The sequence below is a fragment of the Engystomops pustulosus genome, chromosome 5 (genome assembly GCF_040894005.1).
Source record: "Engystomops pustulosus chromosome 5, aEngPut4.maternal, whole genome shotgun sequence".
In the NCBI taxonomy this organism is placed as follows: Eukaryota; Metazoa; Chordata; class Amphibia; order Anura; family Leptodactylidae; genus Engystomops; species Engystomops pustulosus.
Window position 1 is genome coordinate 164,339,541 of NC_092415.1, and position 14,029 is coordinate 164,353,569.

At 38.8% G+C, this 14,029-nt stretch overlaps 1 protein-coding gene across 1 annotated transcript; it reads right to left on the reverse strand.

Moving 5' to 3' along the window:
- Positions 1–746: 746 nt before the first annotated feature.
- Positions 747–3,727, reverse strand: LOC140134224 (DNA damage-regulated autophagy modulator protein 1-like). Its single transcript, XM_072154822.1, has 7 exons — positions 3,565–3,727; positions 3,348–3,415; positions 2,762–2,904; positions 2,497–2,668; positions 1,627–1,682; positions 1,317–1,403; positions 747–1,217 (listed from the first exon to the last, which is right to left on the reverse strand). Exons 1-7 carry the CDS (start codon positions 3,684–3,686, stop codon positions 1,143–1,145), a joined length of 723 nt encoding a protein of 240 aa, XP_072010923.1. The 5' UTR covers positions 3,687–3,727; the 3' UTR covers positions 747–1,142.
- Between the last annotated feature and the right edge of the window lie 10,302 nt (positions 3,728–14,029).

Here is a 14,029-nt window from a genome sequence, read left to right on the forward strand (position 1 = left end):
TTACTGTAGTCATCATAACTTTAAAATGAATGTAACCATACCCCATACTAGCTAAATCATCATTCTCTCAACCCAGATTTAGGGTCAACATAATTTAAACATGGACATAACCATATCATAGACATCAAACTCTCAATTAAGAGCTAACCTTTAACTTGGTGCAGTTGTCATACCTTTAACATAGACATAACCATACTCGAGTCATCACATCCTCCAAAGACCAAACAATTACTTGGAAGACCCCCCTCAACCTAGACATAAGCTTATCCTGCTCATCAAACTCTCAACCAATAGATAATTTGGACATCATATCAGTTATATGCTGAGAATTATATACAGTATACAGTGTATGTCATATATCATGGACAACTATACCCATGTTCCGCACATTGCTTCTTCTCTTTCTGTCTAGAGCTGCTGTGTGTATTTCAGAATACCATACTTATGTTGACATCAGAAGGTCTAAAAAGCATTTGAGGTATTTATTACATATCAACTGCTATTTTTGGCTTTTCCATAGATTTGAATGAAAAGGGAAGCACTTGTGCAGACTTCTACCCATTAATGCAGATATCTACTATATATCCTGTCAGGATATGTCACACATCTTAAGTCAGACAACCAGACACCCTGCCCAGGCTTGCTCATTTACTTAAATAATGACAAATTTGACCTCAAGATATGTAATATGATGCGTGTAACTTGAGGCTCCTATAGTATGGTAAAGACATAGATCTACAGCAATATGATATAATGTGACTTCTTTATTAACTACATGATCGTCATGTAGATGTTCTTATTAGAAGTCAGGGCCCAGAAGATGTTGATGTTGATGGGCCTTTGACTCACGAAGAGTCATCCTTCAACAACTCAGGAGAGGAAAAACCCCCAGTGGAGGAAACCTCTAGGGAACCATGGCTGAAGGACTGCCCTTCCCCTGGGCAATGGCTGAATATTAGTGAGGGCAGAGACCTAGCCCGGAATCTACCTCTTGAAGTGCGGGTCAAGGGATCCTTACATGGTGGCCACCATGTTATTGTGGAAAGACCCTGCTCTATGATGTTGCTATGAAGTCTCAAGCTGTTAAAGTCTTCACATCATGCACTGTACTGGGGGTCCAGATGATGGCCCACATTGTCCCATCATACTCCAGAGTCTTGGTTCTCTGCTCGTCTGGAGATGGTGAAGCCTTTCTGGGACACTGTCAACGTTAAACGCTAAGCAGAAAAAAACACATCACATTATAAACCCCACGATTTTAGAGAGCAATAATAATGTTTTTACAGTGTATAATAGTAAGATAAGAGTATACTGACCTGCATAGGCTGATGGTAGGTAAGTATATTAATCAGGAAGAAAAGCATTATCAGCCACTCTGTGATCCTGGGAATGATGGGGCTGATCTGTAAAGAAATAATAGTAGTAAAGAAACATTACGTAAAAAGGTAATTTCCATTAAGGACAAGATTTTATTGTGTTTCCTGAAGTCATGTGACTGAGGGCCAAGATAAAATAGAAGTGACCCATTCAACATGATGTTACAGACCTTATGACCACTATGATCATAAGAGTAAGAAGGAAGTTGGATTCCCATAGAACTACTACTACTATTGATATGGTACTTACCTGTAGGTTGCCTCCTCTGGAAAGGTTGATGTTAAATAATGCCTGACATCCGATGACTGGAAGGATATAGGGAAGTAACTATGTTTTTCATGATGACTACACTTTTATTATGAATCTCTTTGGTGTGGACCGTAGGATCAGTCATAATTTATGGTACATAGCACAAGGCAGCACCACAGTATCTCTAGTATCTTTTTATAGAAATCTGAGCCATGTTACCAGATGGTGCCATGATAGTTATCTATCTTTATATCCATATCTAACATCTATATTTATCTATCTCTATCAATCTAGAACTATCTATCTGTATCTTTCTATATCTATCTATGATCTATATCTAACTTTCTCTATCAACCTTTCTCTATTTCTATATATCTCTATCTTTCTGTCTATCTATCTATTTATCTATCTATCTCTATCTATTTCATATCTATTAATGTATCTATCTATTTATATCTATCTAACTATATTACTTCACATATTACCTCACACATAAGCTGTCTGTATACTCATTGCCTATAGTAACCAATCAAAGTTCAAAGCTTGTATTAAAGGGAACCTGTCACCAGGGACCTAATTTTCACAAAACAAAATGAGAAGCTGGACTGTAATTGGTTGCTTACTGTCACAGCAGCCAGCAGACAATGGCTCCTGTAAACGGGGGTAATAAGTGTATTTTGTGTTTACTTAAACCTAGTCTATGACGTTCCCTGTGTCATAGGGAGCGGCTGTGCATAATTTGGTGATTGTAAATGCAACAGTGCAGATTTCTATAGCGGACATACACACAAACATACACCCCCACACACGCACACATCCATACACACGCAAACATACACTCAGCTTTATATATTAGATTAGAAAGGATACGGATAAGTATACCCAGGAGAGCCATCACACAGGACACCGTTCTAATATGGCAGATGGCTCTGCGACATCCAGGCGCCTTGTAGAGGATGATGGCCTGCCACAGGTTGTAAATGCCACTACAGGTAAAAGCAATAAATGCGCCGATCCGATGCACCATGGGAAAAAAAGCATTCTGAAAAACATTTAGAAACCAGTTAGAGGAATCTCCATAAAAATCAATCAATTGGAGTAAGGTGCGTCCAACCTTCAACCCATAATAACTAACCTCAAACATAGCAAATATCATTATACCACTGCAGGACATCAATCCCAACACCAGCAGGATCTTCTGGATTTTGGGTTGACGGGGTCCAAAGGCCTCAACATGAAGCTGGATGAATTTGTACTGGAGGAACATCAATCCCACGACTGAAAGAGAGAAAATCCAGGTACAGATTATAGCACAACCAAATAAGTGAGCCTCAGAACTAAACCTGACAAATGGAACCTTCCATGATGGGCCAAACCATATAGCTGTGTTGTCTGCTGTGTACCATCATTATCGATTACTATTACACAACTTTCATAATCTCTGAATTTATTTGTGAAATGTGATTACTATTACAGGATGAGATGAGAAATGGCATAATGGAGTGTGGCTGAAATTTAGGATTCTGGTTACTAGGGATGCACTTACCTAGCAACCAGTTTTTTTATGGGTTTACAAGGCAAATTGTCCCTACACACAGTCTATAAAAATCTCTTAGTGTCAGAGGAATTTTACTGAAACTCTCTTCTGTCCCACTGATATCAACCCCTATATAATAACCTGTTATCTCCATATTATTATTATTTCTATAATATGTACTTACTGGCATTGGCCATTCCAATGAATCCAATTTTGAATGTAATATTTTCAGGATAATAATTTCCTGTTGCACTGTGAAAGAAAAAAATGAAAAAAGAATGTTAATTACCTCTCATATATACATGAGATCAGAATATTGTGCGCATAATAATCTATAGGACTGAGGGGAATACTAGACATCTATACATAATCTATACATAATCTCCTGTCATATAAATTACCTGATGTACATCAGTGGAGGGGCATGAGAATAAGTGATAGCCAGGGTGTAGCTAACGCTGAGCCAGACCATACACCAAAGTGTCAAGAAGAAGGGGATGAAACCCAATCCACTGAACTCCATAATAATGAAGAGAGTCTCCAATCAACAAACTATTCGCACTATGACTTCCACAGAAATGAAGCCCTGGTGTCTGGCACCGGAATAGAACCTCCTGGCTGATGATGACATCACAGACCAGTGATGATGTCACAAAGCTCTGGGCTGCCATGGTGGCTTGAGGATGCCTCAGGTCCAGAGCCCAATATAATCACTCTAATGTAATATCACATGCTATACAGTGCTTAGAAATAATGGATTACATCACAAATCTCCATACAAAATTATATTTATTCTTGAGGTTTAGATAAAATTTTGGAATCATATAGGAAAAATTGTAGAGACGTGATACTGTACAGCAATTTATTATTACTAATTATTATTATTATTACTAATTTATTGATTATACTATTAATTATGTTACCCAGTATGTTCATAAGTGTCCGTATTGTCAGATGGGAGGTCCTGGGTTGGAGCAGACAGCCGGGCACCAAGCAACTGCCAATGGAGAGCCTGGTACTGCACCTAACAGCAATGCTTTATCAGGAAGGAAAAAGACTAGAGAAAAATTTCCTTCTGCGCGAAAATGATTGGCGTGACATCTTATATAGGAAATCTATGATCAAAATGCATTATGATAAACCAAGGAGACCCATTTATCCAGGCAGCATGACTGTATCAATCTTCTTATACAGGCGGTCCCCTACTTAAAAACACCTGACTTACAGACGACCCCTAGTTACAAACGGACATCTGGATATTGTTAAATTACTGTACTTTATTTTTAGGCTACAATAAACAGCTATAATAGTTATCACAGGTGTCGGCAATTAAGATTTATAATTAATCCTGGTTCTTATCTCCACCCAACATTTTTAAAATCCAATTGTCACAGAGACCAAAAAAATTCTGGTTGGGGTTACAATGATAAAATATACAGTTCCGACTTACATACAAATTCAACTTAAGAACAAACCTATAGAACCTATCTTGTACGTAACCCGGGGACTGCCTATATTTGTTATCCATGCCCTTCTTCATTTAAAATCAAGTTTTTCTTGTTTAATTTATTTCTCTTTATTTGATAATAAACAAATATAAATTTTATAAATCACCATAATATCACAATTTTCCGTTTTTCATTATCATCAATGGAATAAGCACAATTTAAACATTATCTAATCATCTACTCATGTGTCTTCTAATATCATCAATAACAAAGAAACATTATAACCCATTAATAAACTCACAACCCTCTACCCCCCATATTGGCTGACATGTTAAAAAAATGATATATCTAAATCTCTTCTCACTCCTTCATAGGACCACACGATGACCTTGATTTTAAGGAAATTGATCTTCACTGTTTAACTGAACTGTCACTTTGTAACTTTGTAACTTTGGGCTATTCTTAATAGTTTTTTTTGAATCGTGTTCATAAGAAAACATGTAAAAATTATTTTCTAGGTGGTTTCCCTAGTTTTCACCCTTTGACCCCTTACCTAAGACTTCACTGTAGGTAAACCACCAGGTCACTTCTACTTGGAGTACTTCCAGAACTGCTTACTTCCAGAGTTGCTTCCAGTTCACCCATGTGAACACAGGAGGGCATGGCAAAAAAATAATAGGCTTATAATTTGGTAAATGTCCGAGCAAACAACACAGGTACAATTGTATAAGTTGGTAGGGGCAAAACATGACAAACAAATTAATCACACACTGGGTAATGCATTTCCCCATCCCCAGTCACCTCAGATATTTGCTGGTAAAGACCTGGTGATCAAAGCAGACAACAGATTCCAACATGTACTGTAATTATTTACTTAAAGTGAACCTGTCACAAGAGCTTCACAGATAAGTCTAATGACATATCCAATAGCCCTATTCTAACTATTGCCCACACTGTTTTAATCTAAAAAATGCTAATTTCCTATCCCCAGAAAATAAACTTTGTAAGCCTACCTGGCAGATTGCCAGAATGAGCGGCGAGTCACAATGGGCTTGTGTTATTTATGCAAGTCAATTTGTGACTCAGGCCATTTCTGCAGCATGTCTCTCTTCCTCAATGTCACCATATACTCTGTTCTCCTGAAAGGAGTGGGGAAGAGGAACATAGCCTGAGTCACACCTGTGTCCCTAATGACTCGCTGCTCCTTCTGGCAGGGTGACAATTGGCTTTCAAATTTCATTTTCTGGGGATAGGAAATATGCATTTTTTTAGCTAAAAAAATGGTGTGGTCATAGTTAGCATACTGCTATGGGAACCTGTCTTTAGGTTTATTAGTGAAAATCTTGTTGCATGATCCAGTTTTGGCTAAGCTTTAACCAAGCTTTAGCACATTGAAGGGTCTGAGATGTTGCTTTTGGCGTTATTGCAATTTCTTTGCACATTGAATACTCTGGCCTTGGGGTAACTTTGCTTCAACAAAGACAATGACTAAGAGCTTCATTTAAAAGCTCAAAGCATATAGGTCTGCCATTTTTTGTTTGCCCTTGGATGCACACCCCTTTTTAACTATGTGTCAGAAAAGATATCAAGTTTTTAACTCTTTGTGAGTGTTGGAGACACCTTCACTTTTATCACTTCTAATGTGATCTAATTCATTGAAGAATAATAGACGACAAATTGCTTTGAAAGGGTCAAATGATGGGAGCAACAATTGCCAATGCTTTTTCTCCATTGCATTGTGGTAATATATACCTGAATGCTCTAGGTTAGCAAACTACCAAACTCACTGCCTTTATATACACTCACCGGCCACTTTATTAGGTGCACCATGCTAGTAACGGGTTGGACCCCCTTTTGCCTTCAGAACTGCCTCAATTCTTCGTGGCATAGATTCAACAAGGTGCTGGAAGCATTCCTCAGAGATTTTGATCCATATTGACATGATGGCATCACACAGTTGCCGCAGATTTGTCGGCTGCACATCCATGATGCAAATCTCCTGTTCCACCACATCCCAAAGATGCTCTATTGGATTGAGATCTGGTGACTGGAGGCCATTTGAGTACAGTGAACTCATTGTCATGTTCAAGAAAGCAGTCTGAGATTATTCCAGCTTTATGACATGGCGCATTATCCTGCTGAAAGTAGCCATCAGATGTTGGGTACATTGTGGTCATAAAGGGATGGACATGGTCAGCAACAATACTCAGGTAGGCTGTGGCGTTGCAATGATGCTCAATTGGTACCAAGGGGCCCAAAGAGTGCCAAGAAAATATTCCCCACACCATGACACCACCACCAGCCTGAACCATTGATACAAGGCAGGATGGATCTATGCTTTCATGTTGTTGATGCCAAATTCTGACCCTACCATCCGAATGTCGCAGCAGAAATCGAGACTCAACAGACCAGGCAACGTTTTTCCAATCTTCTAATTTCGATGAGCTTGCGCAAATTGTAGCCTCAGTTTCCTGTTCTTAGCTGAAAGAAGTGGCACCCGGTGTGGTCTTCTGCTGCGGTAGCCCATCTGCCTCAAAGTTCGACGTACTGTGCGTTCAGAGATGCTCTTCTGCCTACCTTGGTTGTAACAGGTGGCGATTTGAGTCACTGTTGCCTTTCTACCAGTCTGCCCATTCTCCTCTGACCTCTGGCATCAACAAGGCATTTCCGCCCACAGAACTGCCGCTCACTGGATGTTTTTTTCTTTTTTGGACCATTCTCTGTAAACCCTAGAGATGGTTGTGCGTGAAAATCCCAGTAGATCAGCAGTTTCTGAAATACTCAGACCAGTCCTTCTGGCACCAACAACCATGCCACGTTCAAGGGCACTCAAATCACCTTTCTTCCCCATACTGATGCTCGGTTTGAACCGCAGGAGATTGTCTTGACCATGTCTACATGCCTAAATGCACTGAGTTGCCGCCATGTGATTGGCTGATTAGAAATTAAGTGTTAACGAGCAGTTGGACAGGTGTACCTAATAAAGTGGCAGGTGAGTGTAGGTGGTCTCACTTGTTGATGATCAATTAATTAAAGAACTTGATTAGCGAAACCTCACTACTACTAATTCACTTAATTTTGTGAAAACACGAGTAATGTATTATAACATTTAGCTCTTGATTTTGTTAAATCAATGTCACAGATGAATCATTTGTGTATAATTTTTCATCTGAGGTTATGTTTACCTTACTATAAGCCCTTCTAAGGACCATCTTTACTTTAATATGCTCTAATAAGGCTTTTTTGATGTTCACCTTGTTGGCTGTATTGCCTTGAAACTGCTCAATAAACTGTTAAAATATGTGTTAAAAAATCAAGACAGGACTTAAAATTAACTGAGTAGAATTTAGACGTGCTCCATTATGCCAAGGAAAAGGATTGATTTAAGAATAAGGTATGAGAAGCAGATGGCAAACAAATGTACATCTTCTTCTAAATTTCTGTGTCAAAACAATTAATTGGAGCTAATTTTAGCAATCTTTATATTAATCTTTTGATTTTATTCTAGTATAACACAATAGACTTTCTATCGGTATCTTAAAGCAGAAGCACAATGACTAGCCTCATAAAGCCTCCAGTCTTTTCAACACCTTATTTTTTGTGTGACAAGGGGGTGTGGCATAACATATAACAGTCTGCACTGAAATTATGGCCATAATTTTGGCACAAACTGAGCAAATTGATATGTGGTATAAAATTCCACTAAACATTCCACTAAGTATGCATCAACGTTATCTACAACTGTTATGAGACATCTGATGCACTTTTAGAGTGACTAGTTAATGTTTGCACTTTCTACTATAAGGCTACATTCACATATCGTTTTTAGCCCTCTGTTGTATGGATATGTTGGATGAATTCCTGATATATCCTTACAATGGTGGACAACAGTGTATCCTAAGGTTAGCTCAAACACTGGGATAGTTCCTAAATGTTCACACCTCCCTCTGAAAACTGATGGAGGTGTGTACATCGAAAGATCGGGGATGGATGCAGTAGAGTAGCCTTTGTCATGCATATACTATTATGAGCGTAAAAGAATCCCCATGTCCAACAGAGTTATTAGTTTGTCAAACTATGACAATTTTTTTTTGTTTTTTAAAATGTTCTACAGGAAATATTTTGGAGGACCGCCTTCTGGATTACCGAGAATCACAGGAATTCTAATTTGGTATCCAGGTAAATACAAGCCCTGCAAATGTTATTTTATGGACTGATGGATTATCCAACCTAGATGTGAATAAAGCCTTACGCCTTACTCTTTGAATAGGTTTTTGCTGCAGAACTCTTGAGTTCTGAGCTTGCAAACCATGCCCTGGGCTGCTCTGGGATTCCAGATTGCACTGCAGAGTTTAAATCCTGTGCCTTTAATGGGTATGTGCTCTATGAAAAGCTGGGTGGTTTCCCCTTGGAGGTGAGTGGTGTGTCGGGTGTTGTTTGAGTGATGGACATACAGCCCAAATAGTAGTTGGCGGTGATGTCCAAGAACTCCATCCTCAGGTTACCCAGTTGCTGGTTATACTAGACTCCTTGCACTTAAACTATTTTTGCTATTGCTATATTGCTGTGTATATTGACCTCTTGTTTTGGACTTCTCTTTGTCTCACATTTGTGTACTGTGCCACCATCTTGGTTTTTTACTTGGATTTCCTAGTTACACTAATGTCTGTCTATCTGCCTCTCTCCGTTTGTTTGTTTTTTTCTTAGCACTTACTCAGAGTATGAACTGTTATCCATAGACTGTTGTCCCCTGTTGGTTAGAGCTGTCTGAGAAATTAGGGAGGGCAGGTTTGTGTGTAGCTTAGGGCCTGCACCTCTTTCAATGCATTGACAGATATTCTAACCATTAGTATAGTAGCTTGTGGTCATTATATGCTACTCCTCAATATCAAATAGTGGCTAAACAGCATTTGTTGTCAGCCCTGGTGTAATAATCCAGAGACAGCGTCTGTTTCTTTGCTTTTCTTTTTTTGCCTTTTTCATTCTATACAGGATACACACCAGAAAAGATTAGTTTTTATTTCCAGGTAGATCATCAATGATTTTATCTCAGCTTGGAAGAGAAATAAATGTTCTGATACTAATACTGATAAAAAGCATAAATGCTTGTGCCATCTGCCATGGCAGCTATCAAGATGGCAGCTGCTTTTCATCAGCTGTATCTGAACTTTGCTTTAATGGGACATGCAAGCATTCTGGTTATTTTTCCAAACAAGGCAGAAACATTATAGTACTCTAATCAATAAAATGTTGCTATTGCTCTTTATTACAAAGTAATTTTTGGTAACCAAAAATAATAGAAAGATGAATAGATATATAGAGATAGATGATAGATAGATAGATAGATAGATAGATAGATAGATAGATAGATAGATAGATAGATAGATAGATAGATAGATAGATAGATAGAAAGATAGATAGATACGACTAATGCATAGGTAATAGCCATTCCCATGTGTCGATGAAGTTCGGGACTGGCAGTCAAGCAGCAGCAGAAGGTCTTTAACCCTGAGAATCTCTGTGTTTGAATCTTTGTTTGTCTTCTGTAAACGGGAATGAAATTTGCAGTCTCTAGAGACTGTGCAATCAACAGAATAGTGTATTACTGTTCTCTGTTACTACTCCAGCTAATAGAGACATTTTTCCAACAAATGAATCATATCACAGAAATAATGCTTTTCTTCTTCAGCAAGTGTGAAGCCAAGTAGGCATCCGTTAACAAGCACACCTTTCTCTTGTTCATTAGGAGAACATTGCAGCTCACTACGGGAAAGGAGGAAAACATGCTAATTACAGAACATGAGCTTTATCTTTTTGAAAAATCTAGGAAGGCAAGAAGGAAGTAGGTAAAAGTAGGTCATACGACCAGAGATATCACTCAAGGATTGTTCAGCTAAATAAAGCCACTTTTGTTATTTACACAATGGTTGTTTTTTTCCATTGATGGATCTAAGACAGTTTCCCAATAGCTTTGGCAGGGATGTTTAAGCAGGTGAATATAGCAAAGTCGTTTTGCAATTAAGAGGTTTAAAACAGGTATCATCTAATGGAACCTATCATCAGGATTTCACATTCTCACCCTATGACAGGTTTCCGTACCCTTTCCCCATCTGCTTTTTTTATTACAATTACTGTTTACACTTACTTTTAAAAGTAGATACAAGTATACCTGGCTCCCTGCCAGCAAACTGCATCGACTCATGGGGCGTCTGCTCTTCCATCACATAGCTGAGAGATTTGCTAGAAGCACAGGTTCAGCTCATGTCGGCAATAGGGAGGGGTAATTAAAGGAAACTTACCATGAGGAATCTACCATCAGAAGTAGATCTGATGGTAGATTCCTTGTACCTACATCTGCCCTAATATTCATTGGACTAATCTCAACATGTAATCTAACTTATAAAAACGTTGTAAAAGTAGTAATATGTGAATAACCTGGAGAGGCTACTGGGGCGTGGAGTAGTAGCCCTATAACCATGGAAAAAGAGTCGAAACTACTGTGCATGCGCAGTAGCTCTACAGCACTCAGCAACGTCGTAAAGAAAGGTAGCGCTCCCAAACATGCAAGTGGTACATCTGAAAGAACACTGCATGAACACACAAGTGGGCATCCCTGCAGAGGTTACTGGGGCGTGGAGTATCCTGGATGGGCGGTGGGTGCACAGGCCACTCCACACCGCAGTAACCTCTTCAGGGATGCCCACTTGTTTATTATAGTTAATTATAGCAGATGTAGGTACAAGGAATCTACCGTCAGATCTACTTCTGATAGGAGATTCCTCATGGTAGGTTTCCTATAAGGAGGGGAAGGAAGGAGAACTGTAAGGAGCTAATGATGATGACACAGGGTCTCAAAGCAACCCCCCCCCCCCAGTTGGCTGACAAGAAGCCAGTGGAAACAGTAATGGTAAATATAAAAGCAGACTGGGTATTAGTATTGAAAAATCTATGGGAACCTGTCATTAGGCGAAAATGTAAAATCCTAATGACAGGTTCCCTTTAAGGGCATATGCACATGTCATCAACAAAATATCAGTGTCTGATTTTCATAGACAACTTTAAGAAATTCACTTCACAGGGGTTGAAATAAAAGGGACCCTGTTTGACAAAATATTGATGAAAATGCCTGAATACAGATGCAGCACTGGTTACCATGACTTAAAGGGAGATAACTCAATTAATTATCACAGAAATGAGTCCATTCCCTACGTTCGCTTACACTATGGACTGAGTTATGATGTCTGGTTAATGAGTTAAAACAGTCATGTTATCCAGTGCTGCATCTGTATATTGTATGTATATTGACAGTTCACCAGATACATAAGGACACATTTTCATAGTATGTACACAAGGGTCTGGCCTGAATGGGCACAGGATAAAGTTAGTGTGCAGGGGCAGGGCAGGAATCCCTGTGCAGCCCTCTCCATCGCTGGCCATGCCTCCCTTTATACCCCCCCACACCCACTTTCATGGCAAAAGGGGGGCATACAAGCCCTGATCAATGTGCCCAATAGACTCTCTTTATCATACCTTATTTACTAGCTGTAAGGTTGAAGCATCCTGTAACAAATTGCAGTGGGTTTATTTAATACTTATAATTCTAACTGTGATGATTTCTGACCCCGGAAGGGTTGGATTCCAAATATGTATTTGACCTTGGGATCATAACTCTATAACTGTCCCTAACTGACATATTGTTCATACAAGCACGTAGAATTTTTATGGTCCTTTGTCCAAAAAGTGGAGGAAACTTGAAAGGAAAGCTTGAAAACGCCAGGATAGGATTGATAGCGCCCCCCTACAGAACCAGATACCCTATTCAGTCTTTGAAGTAGGGGCTTCCATAGATTTAATTAATTATTAAATATAAGGCTAGGAGGAAGTGAGAGACTCTGACAAAACCTGACATATGACCCCCACCCCCATCATCCCCGGTGTGTGCATGTATGGCCTATATTTCGTCACTCTAACATGGCGGACAGATTGTTTGGCCTCAATATTTATCAGTGCGCACTGTATAGAAAATATTGTAAGTGAATCTGTTTGCGGTGTGCCTGCTTTTCTTGCCCCTTTGCAGTAATGTTAAACCTTTTTCAGACCTTTTTATTCTAAGGAGATTTGTGTACACAGCTCCATGCACACAGCAGATAATTGAGATAATTGCAGCTGCTGTAATTACAAATAGTCCTGCTCCATGCTTCACTATCTATTCCTTTGTTTTCCCCTATGACTGCTCTGCCCTATACATATAAATAGCCTAAAAGTATAACGCACATAAATGCACAAGTCTCTTCTATGGAGAAAGTAAATCATGTGATTATCAAATTATCAGACTGAGAAGTATTGTCCCTCACCAGAGCTTATCCAACATCATAACTAGTTCCCATTACAGCTACTTGTAATAACACTGTGCTACCCTGAACCATGGTCACAGGGATTAAGAGAATAACATGTAGAGACACAAGAATATTAGCACAGTCCCAATAGTGAATAGAATTACTCTGTCACTTCTGGAGGAAGCCGGTGCCTGACCTGGATTGAACTCTGTTCTTACACTTCATTAAATATATCAGAGAATTTAATAATAGGATTCTCTCTAAAGCCACCCAACTGCAAAAGTATTATACGCTAATGTGGCAGTGATTTAAAGGGATTGTCTGACTTTAAAAGCTGCTTTAATGTTATGCATTTAATACATTATGTTATGTTTTAAGTAAAATAAACTTACCTGACCTCTCAGTTTCTGCGCTGGCATCCTGCTCATGCATCATGTGTTCAACAGCAAAACAGATCTCCATTTTCAAACACCTTAATGTTTTTTTTAACTTTTTTTAAATCATATTTTATACATTCAAGTAAGGGGCTATATGAGGTGTCATTTTTAATTTTTTCATTTATACCATTTTGGAAATCGAAACAAATGACATTTTGATCACTTTTATTTAAAATAGCGTGATTCAGACATTTGGACTTTTTTTTCCATTACAGTGTTTGAATAGTTATTTATATATTTTGATGAAGCGGACATACCAAATGTGTTTTTGATCATATATATATATATATATATATATATATATATATATATATACCGTATATACTCGAGTATAAGCCGACCCGAGTATAAGCCGAGACCCCTAATTTCAACACAAAAAACTGGGAAAACCTATTGACTCGAGTATAAGCCGAGGGTGGGAAATGCATTGGTTACAGCCTCCCAGTATATAGTCTGCCAGCCCCTGTAGCATACAGCATGCCCAACCCCTGTAGTAGGACAAAAAATAACACTTTACTCATTCTTCCGACGTCCCTCATAGGTCCTCTTCTGTCTCAGACTGTCTCACACAGAAGAGGACCTACGGGTGACGTCAGAAAGGTGAGTTTTGTTTTTTTAGTTGACTCGAGTATAAGCCGAGTTAGG

Coding starts and splice junctions, on each gene's coding strand:
- LOC140134224 (XM_072154822.1), bottom strand. CDS start 3,686: ATGGAGTTCAGTGGATTGGGTTTCATCCCCTTCTTCTTGACACTTTGG. Junction 2,669..2,761: donor TGATATTTGCTATGTTTGAG/GTTAGTTATTAT, acceptor AATGTTTTTCAG/AATGCTTTTTTTCCCATGGT. Junction 1,683..2,496: donor TCTCCTGGGTATACTTATCC/GTATCCTTTCTA, acceptor ATATCCTTCCAG/TCATCGGATGTCAGGCATTA.